General features: G+C 34.4%; 1 protein-coding gene across 12 annotated transcripts in view; it reads right to left on the bottom strand.

Moving 5' to 3' along the window:
- LOC145303663 (protein still life, isoforms C/SIF type 2-like) overlaps positions 1-13,077 on the bottom strand; it is a 1,026,311-nt gene that overhangs the window by 584,172 nt on the left and 429,062 nt on the right. For all 12 annotated transcript variants that reach the window (XM_080145246.1, XM_080145250.1, XM_080145247.1 and 9 more), the window contains exon 3: positions 7,829-7,855. In XM_080145246.1, the coding sequence (XP_080001372.1) occupies positions 7,829-7,855 (27 nt within the window). The remainder of the gene's footprint in view (positions 1-7,828; positions 7,856-13,077) is intronic.

Genomic DNA, 13,077 nt, shown 5'->3' with positions numbered 1-13,077 from the left:
TATATATATATATATATATATATATATATATATATATATATATATATATATATTGTTTTTAAAATATAATTATCCACTCGGGGTACCAAATTGGTTAAAGGGAAAATTATTCTTAACTCGCATTTAGGTAAAAATGCACTTTCGTAAATAATTGAATTCATTCAAAACGTATCGCAAAAACAAAAACAAATAACATCTATACACACACACACACACACACACACACACACACACACACACACACATATATATATAGATAGATAGATAGATAGAGAGGGTGGGGAGATTGATAGATATATACTGTATATACTTCCATTTGATCGTGTGTGTGTGTGTGTGTGTGTGTGTGTGTGTGTGTGTGTGTGTGTGTGTGTGTGTGTGTGTGTGTGTGTATATGCCTCCTTCCATGGACGACGAAACACGTGTTAGTTCAGATCTTTCCGATTCCCGATTCTGATTAATCACCCCAACCCTAATATATATATATATATATATATATATATATATTCTGGTTACCTGCATTTCAATGACCTAAGGAAAGAAGCAGTCCACAATCGTAATTTTTGTTTATCTTTTTCTATTTCGGCGAATGTCTATATTTTCTTCACTATATTACACGTGTTTTGCAACCCATAAAAATACTGCCTTTAGTCTGTATGCATTTCAGAGATCAACATATCTATCAGTATAAATGAAACAGTGGGTGTCTGCCTTGCCTTTGTATAAATATTTAACCGATAAACTCTTCAGCTATAAATCATACAACACTGAAATTAACAGAGAATAGTAATCATACAACAAGGATGGTTATTAAATGGATGGATAATACATACAGACATATATCAGCAATTTTAAATGCAAAAATGTTCAACTTGCCAACATATTTTTACTTCTTTCTGCACATGCCCATATTCAATTCATTTCTTCAAGTTGTTCAACATCACATCTTTCTTACCTATCTCTCGACAGCTACTTTGGTAGGGAATGCAGCTGGGGCACTAAATGTTTTGTTTTTATTCTAGCTAATAGTACCAAAGTCATTATTTTTTTAACTTTGGCGATCACTACTGTATATTAGGTACAATATAATATTCAATAGAGAATTGGCTCTTCTATATATATAAAAGCCAAACGTCTGTGTGTATGTATGTATGTTTGTTTGTAATGCTAAAACTTTTGAAAGACGGAACCAAACTTGACAAATATCATATCGAAGCCCCATCACCCGGATGACAAATATCGAAATTTCACGTCAAACGGATCACTAGAAGTTGGTCAACTGATCAGTTATCTTCGAGGGGGGCCCCCAAAAAACCTGTGATTAACGCTAAAACTTGAGATGAAAGATTCCTCTCCCCTAAGAATAAAACATATGTTCAATATCTGCTTTTGTTTTTTCATTGTTTATACGGTCCCGAGCAACGCCGGGTAGCCCTGCTAGTCTATATATATAAAAGCGAAAATTTATGTATGTATGTATGTGTGTATGTTTGTGTGTCTGCTAAAAACTTTCGACAGACACAACAAAAATTCACAAACTCGGTATCATATTGACGCTCCATCCTTCGCTCAAAAAATATCGAAAAGTTGGCCAAAAACGTTGATTTTTTCACCCCGAAATCGACAATTAGCGACAGTAGGGGGGGGGGTCAACAAAAACGGCCCTCTCAACTGGTTCTACGCATGCGTCAGATGACCTGATTTACTTTAGATAGTTGAAACACTGGAGAAATTTCATGTACGTCGCGTTAGGTCAGTTGATTAGTGCGTTGGTTCATTATCTAAACGTTTTCGGTTTGAATCGTGGTGTGAGATGTCTTTTTTTTTTTTCGATTTTTTAAATTTAAATATTGAACCAGTGTTATTTAAGTCATTTTTCACGTAACGTTCGTTTTTCTGTTTTTTTGGTTTTTTTACTTCGCTTATCAACCCCCGACCATACACCCAAAAACACCCGGGTACCCACCGATTTTTTTAATTCTAATATCGAAACAGGCTTATTTAAGCCATTTTTCACGTTTTCTGTTTTCATCGTTCGTTTGCCTTACGTTAGTTTTTTTTTGTGTTTTCCCCCTCCCCGCTTAAGTGTTAATGTTGTTTTATTTTTTTACTTCACTTATAACAAACAAACCTGGTCATTGACGTCGTTGTCGTCGTCGTCGTAACGCTCGACGACTTTCGGGCACACACCTGTCAATTTGGTTCTTACTTAAATAAATTCAAACATCTTTCACTAACTCATTCTGGTTGGCCGATTTTATTTTCAAACTTCGCCTCAGGGCTTCGGGTTCGATCCTACCCCCCCCCCCCCCCGAGTTCTTTTTTTATTTAACACCACACACACCTACAGATACCCGGGCAATGCTGGGTACCCCCGCTAGTTAATAATAAATACAAAATCTGCTTTATATATATGTATATATATTCAAACACATCTGCTTGAACACGGTAGAGTTATTCTTTTTTTGTGATCTTTCTGGATATCTTTTCCATTTGCCGAGCAGTCTTTTTTATTTCGACAGACATGTTATATAAAATGTCGCCCCAAATCGCTCCTGATGATAATCGGATGCACCGATAGAAAGTGCTTGAGAAGAATATGACTGAACAACAACTTTTGGGCGCCATTTTATATAACATGCCTGCCGAAATTAAAAAGACCGCTCGGCAAATGGAAAAGATATCCAGAAAGATCGGAAAAAAAGAATAACTCTGCTGTGCTCAATCAGAAGTGCTTGAATAATGATTTGCTGCCAAAATATACAAATATGTGTGTGCGTGTATATATATATATATATATATATATATATATATATATATATATAAATTTGTAACATTTTCTTTTTTAGGACATATTTTAAATATATTACTGACAATTTATATGTACATATCTTTCGTTTGATACATTCTAAGTTCCTGACTACCAAATTAAAACTACATATACTAAAGGCACTTAAAACCAGAAAAAAATGTTCTATGAACAAAATTAATTTCAATAAGAGTGAAAACATTTAATAATATTTATAATACTGATACCAATGCCTTATCAATACTATTACCACCACATGATTCCCCAAAACTAGTACTATATATTTAAAAAATACATGTTCATTATTTGGGGACAAACCCTGAAGATGGATCTGAATTGATCTGAAAGTACTAGGATTCAAACGAGTATGGAAAATGCATCAGCCATTTCAAGCTCAAGCACTTCAAGGCTAATAAGAAACTTAGAAAAAATTCACAAGAAATATATTCAGACAAAAGTTGTCGGTAATATTTAGTGATATCTATACACGTAATGTCGTACAATTGAATTTTTAATTATTTTTTTAACTATTCAATTAGAAACGACATAATAATAATCCTCATAATCATAGTCCTAATCTTTGCTCCAACGAATATCGTATACATTCTTATTGAATCGCCTTCTTAAATAATTAAAATTCTGCTAAATCACGACCGTCATTATCAATCGTTGCGTTGTCACCGTTCATTTGACGCTAAGTTAACCTTTATCCTCGAGTGGACTTTGGACCTTGATAAATCGTGGCTTCTTGATAACAAATAAATAAATAAATAAACAAATCATTTAAGACTCATTTGTTAAAACGTTATATGAACATACAGACAAACAAACAAATTCGGTTCTTTATATATAGTTTCTACACAAACATTGGCTCTAATTCCCAACCGGTTTTAATTAGACTGCGTAGCAAACAAAAACGTGATTGGACAAATAAATCGGGGAACGTTTTAAGGAAGCTATCACCTCTTCACTGACGCCTTATTTGAATTGCTCGCATTTGGGTTTTACTTCAGGGCATATCAACACACGTGAGAGTTGTTTAAAGTTGAAGCACAATGGCAGAACGATTCCAGAACACGATCTACTGCTTTATTCATGGCTTGGAGGAAAGTTGACTAAATTATCAGTGAAAGGGAATACAGATCCTGAGTGAAAAATCCAGGGAAGGGTGTAACTCTGTCAGAGATCGGTATCGTAATCCAATTTCAAAAGTTTGAGGGCGTAGATCCAGACGTGGTTTGTTGTTTTGTTTTACAGCATATCAACCCTTTTCGGGTTATTTAATGTCAAATCTGGTCATTTTAGTAAAAAGTTTTATGTTTCAAATTATTTCTATCTTCAAATATTTATTCATGGTGTTTGGTTTGGTTGTTCTGTAGAGAAAATTTGTTAATTTTGTTTTGAGCTTTGCGGAACATGATTGAGTTTTGCAAAGGAAAAGAAAAAACAATAACATCAATATCTGATGCATTTTTTTTTTTTTTGTCAGAAAGCTAGTATCAACTCTGTAATTACACAAAGCAACCGTTTTGATGATGTTAGTCCATCAATGAACTGAGCTAAGATAGATGAATTCCTCTTTCATCATAACCTAGTGAATTTATTATCATCGGAGTCAGGTTGTGACTGTGACTGACAGGGAAGGATACAAATTAATATATTTATTCATAGTATTATAACGATACTTGTGTCTTGTTGGTCTGTGACGATATTGTCTGATTGAACGGGGGGGGGGCAGAAATCTACAAATTTATTAAATATAGCAAGAAACGCAAATATAAAATTGAATATCTCCAGCAATGGGTGTTGTTTTTGTTTTTGCGATAATGAATTCAATTATTTATACGAAAGTGCATTTTTACCTAAATGCGAGTTGGGGATAAATTTCCCTTTCACCAATTTGGTACCCCCAAATGGGGAGCGACATATATATGGTTTTTAAAATATAATTATCCACTGACACGTGTTTGGTCGTCTATGACTCATCAGAGTGGCTGAACCTAGCAAGATTCGAAATCCAGACCCCATGAAAAGAAGCCTAAACTTTAGATTTAGATAAACTGGATTTTTGATCTACATTCGTGTGTCCCATAAAAATGACCGGAATTGCAACTATCACGAAAATAAAGAATGATTTATATTCCAGGCCGGGAGGTTATGAATTGCGCAATGTAAAATAAAAAATAAAGTGTAATATTTTTAATATTACATTTCAAGAGTATAGGTTGATGTCTATATAAAACAGTTAATATAAACAACAGAAAAAGGAGAGAGAGAGAGAGAGAAGACCGACAGTTGTCGAGCGTAAATTACATTTTCTCAGCTGCCGCCGCCACGCACAAACCAACACAACCAACCGTCTTTCTCTTTGTCGGTGGGCAAAAGCTTAATTCTAAATAAAACTTAAATGTTGATAAATTCGTCTCTGTGTTGATTTTGAGAATAACAACAAAAGAATTGTCAGGTGTATATATAATTTTAGCAAGGATTTGAAAAGTGCAAGCTAGAAAAGTATATATACATTCAATAATGCAACACGGCGGCCCTGCCGGGATTGTTTGTTAGCTGGTGTCGCAGAGATCATTGGGCAGTGTGATGGATGAGGCTATCAAAAGGTATTGTCTAGAGCAGTGATTCTCAATGTGGGTAACGTGATAGCGTTCCTTTAAAATAAAGTGTTTATATAATTATTTTAGTTTTTAATGCAAAGATACAATAAACTGTGTGGAGTTCGTCCTCAAAAACTAATACAAAGAAAGGAGGTTAATGGATTAAAAAAAAAACAAAAGTTGAGAATCACTCGTCTAAGGTCTGAGAACACAGACTGATTTGAATATGAGATGAAAAAGAAAGAAAGATTATTAATTTACAATTCTCTCTGATTTGGAAAAAAGAGGAAAAATGAGAAAGGAAGGTTATTAATTTATAATTTCTGTACGCGAGTCGCAGAGATTACTAATGAAAATAGAGGAAGAACGCAAGTTGCTTCTGCTTGCCCAATGAATTCATGTTGTTCTGACAGTCTTTAGATTATGGATTGCTGTCGCCATTTAAAATCGTCTAGAACTTGAAGACTTAAGAACCAAAACGTCAATCCAAAATCACTTCAGAAAGTCCAATAATACATTTTTCTTCCTCAACTCAATATTGCAACATTTATTCAAATAATTAATTTTATACAAAAAAAAGGAATAACTGTCGAATTATTTATTTTTCTCACTTAAAAAGAATGACTTCTGCTTTTCAGTGATACAACTGATGAGTAATGCTGGAAGATTACCTTCAGATCTACACAATGTGGGGAGAGTGATAATCTGAAGAAACGAAACTCTTCAATATCTGCGATCTTCGTCAACGTGACAACCTTTTTGTGAACAGATACCAAGTGATCACCCGGAACCCAGGAGCGGCCAAATTCAAGGAAATCACGAGGGAGAGAAGAAGAGGAGCCGACTATATCCACTAAAATCATTTCAGTCTTAACTACACATTTCATTTTCGACAGACTATACAGCACACAAATACTTTTCATAGGTAAAATATTAACTATCTCTTTATTCAAAGCATATTAACCGAAAAAAAATTATACATAAAAAACTTTATGTTTGGATAAAAATTCCCTCCTATCAAAAAATAAACACAGTTATCTATAATATAAATCTAACCTGTCTGTTTAAATGTATGTATGTATGTATGTATGTATGTAAGGGCGAATGAACTCTTTTTCTGGGTCAACGGCCAACTAGCACTGTGTATATTTGTGTGTGTGTATATGTGTATTGGGGTAGAGAGGGCTCCCGTAAGCCGTGGTGAAGGCAACCTTTCTAGGAGAAGCAAATCTCTGATTTAAAAAAAACATAAAGCGGAAGACCAGTACCCGCATTAAGCTGGTCTGCAGTTTCATTTGTTGCTGGCTATCTTGCTCTTGCTTGTTGTTGGATCTCAACATTTTGAACCCAGAGAGAGACTTAGCTGTCGTACAAAGCTAAGACTCTGTAACATCATATTTGTATAGATACTCCCTCAGACATTTGGGCTCATGGATTTTAAATGTTTGTGGGAGTTGCACTCGTCTTATAAGACGTTGCAATCATCATGTATGTATGTATGTCTGTATGTAAGCCTAAAACTTTTGAGAGAGGCGACGGATATTTTTGAGATCGGTATCGTTTTGAAACTCTACACTTCGGATGACAAATATCGAAAAATTGACTCAAAACATTAATTCCTTCATCCTCAATTGGGCACGTTTCTACAAGGAGGGGTCGCTTTTTTGCCGATATTTTCGAAAATCATCCCCCTCTTTTTGATTAACTAGCCTTGATCTTCGCCACTTCCGGTTTGCCGATGGACACAACGGCAAAGACGTCACGTTTTTCTTTTTTTTTTCACGTTCTTTTCCTCGTTCGTGGTACGAGTTCGAGCCTGCCTGCCTACTACCACTGTTTTTTTTTGCTCAACACACACCTCCAATCACCCGGGCAAGGCCAGGCACCCAGACTAGTATGTAATAATAGATACAATTTTTATCTGAACATGTTTGTGAAATAATTCTTATCTATGCAGTTGTGACGGTGGCTAAGTTGTTAACGACACGGACTGAAAACGTGGCTGTGTCAAGTTCGAATCCGGTTCGTTCTACAGAAATACTTTCATCAAAGCAATACTTGAGCTTGTGTCTAATTTCTTGAAGTGGGGCTAAATACAATGACTTATCCATCGAATTTCAACATTGGAAGAGATGTGATCATTTCTGGTCAAATATTGACCGTTTGTGACTCTCGTTTCAGACAATTTTGCTACATTTTCTACAATTCTTCATATGTTAAATGTATACAAAAAGTACACTCCTTCATTACGAAAATATTCAAAAAATGACAAAAAAAAAAAAATATTGAATAGATAAAAAAAGAGAGAAAGCACCCCCCCCCAAAAAAAAAAGAGAGAGAAAGAGAAAATAAATATGGAAGAATTTTTTTTAACGTTAAAGAAAATTTTTTTACATCTTGCTTTGCTTACCTCAGCCTTTTCCTGACCAAAGTTTTTCTGAAAGAAAGAACAATTTTTTGTTTAATGTCGATTTTTGGCAGCAATAAACAAAATAAATGTTGCTGACTGCAACATTGCAACTATCCAAAAAAAAAAAAAAAAAAAAAAAATCTCTGCGATTCCTTTAGAGTTACGTTACCATAAGAAAATATATCTGATTTTTATTTTAATTATCCCAGGCGCTTATATTAACAATTAATTTTATTTACTTAAAAAAAAAAAAATACGAGAAAATATTTATGATGTACGTAATCATCATGGAACAAAAATGTCATATTCCAAATATCATGTAAACTGATCAAGTAGTTTTGTTCTTTTTAATTAAAAAACAAACAAATTTTACGAGTTTTAATTATTTTGAATATAAACAAAATCTCTGATTGAATTGTCGCCCCTTGAATTTGGGCAAAAATTAAAACAATATGACTGCTCCCGGCCTCTCCCTTGCTTCCTCATCTAATTTGATTTTCTTAATAACCCCCCCCCCCACAAAACTACTTGATCAATTTACGTAATTTTTGGTACATGGCATTTTTTTTTAAAAAGCATCATTCTAAATAAATACCTAATTCCATTTTTGGAATGAAATTGCCAATGATCATACACTTTTACAATCTCAGTACATTTTGATAACAAATAGGTTTTTAATTTTTTTTTTTTTACCTTTGTTGAACACAAGCAAGGCAAATTGCCTCTGAAGCATAAAAGGCTACTGTGATAGGGATCAGATTTATAGTGGGACAATATTGGTGAGAAGGTGAAGATCAAGATGTTTGTTCAAGTTACATTTAAATTTTTGCATGTTAATACGGTTGAGGAAGCGAGGAGCATGGAGGGAATTCCAAAGACAAACTGAGAAAATCTTTCAGCATTTTATGGACTTCTACAGTGAAGAGGTAAGATTTTGCTAGTCAGGTGGGTCAGTGTTATTTTTTGTTGAGGGAGCACAAGTGCAGTAAATTCATCAGAGAACATTCCTAGTAGGGCTATCTGACGTTTCCAGGGCAAAAAACAAACAAACAAACTTGTTTACACCCCTCTCTATTCATCTCTCTATCTTTTTTTTTTCCTATTTTTCCTCTTCATACTCACCACTAATTCCTTTTCTTCTGCTCAGCCCATTCCTCTCTCTGAACATGCACACACATACACACAAATGACTTTTCCCTTACATAGATTCCTAGAAGAATTAGTCTGCATAAGGGAATTAACTCCTTGATAAAATAAATCAGAGTTACTTTCCTTTAGTTTGTAAATGATATGGCTGAAAAACTCCCCTCCCTATTCCCTGACGAAAAATAATCTTTTCTAAATCTTAGATATCATTCATTCCTGATCAAGAACATACTAACTTTGTGGGTATTTGTTTTGTTGTCTTTTTTTACTTTTATCTGGACACGTGCACACACATACATACACACACAGATAATGGTCCTTTATATAAGACCTATATAAGACCTGGCGTTGCCTAAGGAAAAAGTGTAACATATTTCTATAAAAAATTTCTACCTCTCCACACACACACACACACACACACACACACACACACACACACACACACACACACACACACACACACACACACAACTGGATAAATGAGTTGGCATAAGGGAATTAACTTCTCTTTAGTGAATTCTTAGCAAACAGATCCTTTCTGACAAATTCTGTGCTAGTGTACAGTAAAAAAAAAGAATATTTTAAAGTTTAATTTTAGATATTCACTCTGGGCTATGCAAATCAAGAATATATCAACTTTGTGGATCTTTGTTTTGTAGTTTGGGACTTTTAGCTTGACACATATACACACTTACCCTTTATATAATAGATAAATAAGTAAAATTTAAATTAAAAAATTATCAGCTTGTTATCAAAATGCACAAAGATTATAAGAACTTGTGTCTATTTTAGCATTTATTATAAAAATTGTCTTATAAAAAGCGCAAGTAAAAAAAATTATTGACTTTTCAATAACACAGGAAATAAATTCAAGAGAAAAAATGTACACAATAAATTTTTAATGAAATTATACAAAAAAAAAACAAACTTGATGACTTTTCTTTTGTGTTAATGAAAAATAAAAAAAAAAAAGAAACTGCAATTAGCCCGTTTTCAATTAGAATTTGGTTGACATTTTCTGATTTAGCTAAGAAAAAAAAGTTTTGATAACCAAATAAACATGTTAAGTTCAATAAAAAAAACAATCGCATATAATTTTTCTCCATAATTTGTTTTACAGTCTTAGCTGATAATTATTTTAGCTGATGAATGCTTTAAAATATTATAGTTACAAAATTAGCCAACAATAAAAAATCTGATTTAGATAAAAATTAGGTTCTGCCTGCATGAATGAAAGGTGATTGCAACTGCATTGTTAAGATGACTGAACTTATGCATTCATGACCTGAAAGTTTCATCTCTTTATTGCAGAAATTGACGGTGTGAGACTCCAAGAAAGCAACCCCTGTCATGGACGTGCATTAGGAGCAGAGATGCGTCAGTGAATTTCTCCATGCAGAAAAAAATTGAACCGATCAACATTCACCAGCGTTTACGAAGCCAATATAGTTGATGTTAGCACAGTTAGGAGATAGGTTCATTGATTTCAGAGTGGCGACAGAGATGTGAGTGACAAAGTGATTTCCGGACTTTTACGACCGAGGCATCAAAAGAGGCTGGCAAAAGTGTATTGAGAAAAGTTATGGTTATGTAGAAAAATAAATTTTGGAGCACAAAAGGTCGCTCGTTTTAATGGTACCACTCCCGTCTTCGTAGCTCTTCAACATTTTCATTTTTGTGTTTAAAAATAGGAGGCCTTACTTTTGGAATAACCCTGGTATAACTTATACTTTGTCTCCCTTTCTTCTATGTACTAGTTTAGCACCATGGATGACCAATTCTTTGATTTCGAACTGTTGCAAAATATCTCCAGTTAACGTCCCATAGTAAACACTAATCTTTTAAACAGGAATAAGCACACGCAAGTATCAGGGTGCATTGACTCCATATTGAAAGGATGTAAAGATTCAAATGAATACATTCAGGGTGTAAGTAAGGCAAGAGGGGTGGGGATGCGGCTGAAATAAAGAAGAGAGCAAATATCGAATCAGTCTCTCTTATCTCTGATGCCAGACAGATCTGGCTCCGAAAATACAAGCTCCTTAGTTTTGCCTTAGCTTGAACACAGACCAATAATGATAGACGTTAAGGAAGTAAAAAAAAAAGATCTCAATTTATTTTTCTAAGACCAAGTTCTCATGAGCCCTCAAATATGAGTCGGTATTCAACAGTGAATTACGTTGACACAGTAGTCTTTCTTTGAGTTTTTGGCTAGGATTAAAGTCTAGTACCTGTTCTGATATTACACCCCATCTTTTTACTGTTCTTGATCAGTGAAGGAGAATTTCTTCTAAACTAAAGCACTTTAAATTTTTGTTCTAATCCAAAGTGTCCCCATTTGTGGAGAGTAAAATTTTCCCCCACATTTAAAACCGATACAGTATATGACTCTATAGAGACACACCAGTTTTCATTATATCATCAGAGTTAAGCAATATTGATCATGGTAAGTACAGATGGGTGATCATTTAGATCTCACTTAAAAAGAATGACTTCTACTCCTCAGTGATACAACTGATGAGTAATGCTGGAAGATTACCTTCATGATCTACACAATGTGGGGAGCGTGATAATCTGAAGAAACGAAACTCTTCAATATCTGTGATCTTCGTCAACGTGACAACCTTTTTGTGAGCAGGTACCAAGTGTATTATATACTGTACTGTATTTTGTTACCAATTTTTAATGCTGTATCCCAGAGTTCTGCTGTACAGGTATTGTATGCTGCCAAGTCCGTACAAAATCTAATGCCAATCAAAATTATCAGTGCAAGTCCATAATCCTCATCCCCTCCCATAAAAAAGAAAAATACTAAAAATAAAGCTTCATCGTGTACACATCGGTAATGGAAAGAAAATATTGTTCACTAAAACTTGCATGAAGTAATCGAATAGTTTTATTTAAAAAAATCAAAAAAATCAATTGTTATGATTATCGGTCAAGCTTCAGCCCCTGTCCCATCACTACAATATCGCATCTCTGTGCTTGTTTCACAAGTACTTTAATAAAATGTGTTCTGATGAACTCACAGCACTTGTGACCCCTCCCATCCCTATACTGTGTAAGAAATTCTGCAGAAATAAGCTGGCATCTCATTGGTCGGTTGACTGTCCACGATTTTATTTGAACCTATCATTGTTCTTACTAACTGCTGAGGCGTATTCTTAATGCTATTTTTCATATTTCAGGCCAACAGTTTTCACAAAGACAACAGGTTGAAATGGATGTAAGAAAACTCACTCGAGGCTTGTAGCCTCAAAACCCCTTTGTTTCATTGAGACGTATTAATGCCCTAAAGTAGAGCGAAATATAATTATCATTTGTGAACACCAATGTCCTTATGTTGGGTGCAGTATTATATTCATCGCACACTGATTGACTTTCATCGTTACTTATATAACATAACGTTTCTCAGAGACGAAATTAAGGCCTACATTTTGACTTGTCCTTTGTGTGCCATTTGGACGGTTATTCACTTCATGATGATTACTGGACTCGCAGCATTCATCCTTGGAAGGTATCGATTTGTTGCAGCTATTTTTCGGACAGCGTAGAGTATTGTATCCTGCAAACGCGAAGTTAAGCCATGAACTATTACCCTTCCCGGGTGTTACCAGCCCTGCACAGCAGATAGCTAAAGAGGACACATCTTTTGCAATTTGGATCTTTTTTTACTTTAATAAAATTTACGTTGAAGTTTAAAGGTGAGCCTGTTGTGATTTTTTATTATTTTCTTTCATTCTGCCAAGGGCAAAACCGAGGTGAGAGAGTATCTCACAACTGTTGAGGTCCTTAAATGCCAGAAAGCTTCTATTCTAGTAGTTTCTTCTCCCAGACTGCTGGACTTTGAAATTCACTCCCTGTTTCCTGCTTTCCTGACTGCACTGACATGCAGAAATTTTAATGTAATGTGAACAGATATCTTGCTGCTTAACTTCCTTTAGTCACCTGCTAGACACGATCTCAAATAGAAATTACATCAATATGTGTACAAAAAAAAATGTTTAATGATAATCGTCCATCTCTTGATGCTGCTTTGACAAGGGACATGATTCTAAATAATTCAAACATTTGAGAGTTTTTAGAAAGATAGTCTTAACATA

Source organism: Euprymna scolopes, chromosome 19 (genome assembly GCF_053919585.1).
Source record: "Euprymna scolopes isolate OS-2025 chromosome 19, ASM5391958v1, whole genome shotgun sequence".
Lineage (NCBI taxonomy): Eukaryota > Metazoa > Mollusca > Cephalopoda > Sepiida > Sepiolidae > Euprymna > Euprymna scolopes.
Note: the sequence above shows the minus strand (reverse complement) of the source record. Positions and strands in the feature narration are given on the sequence as shown.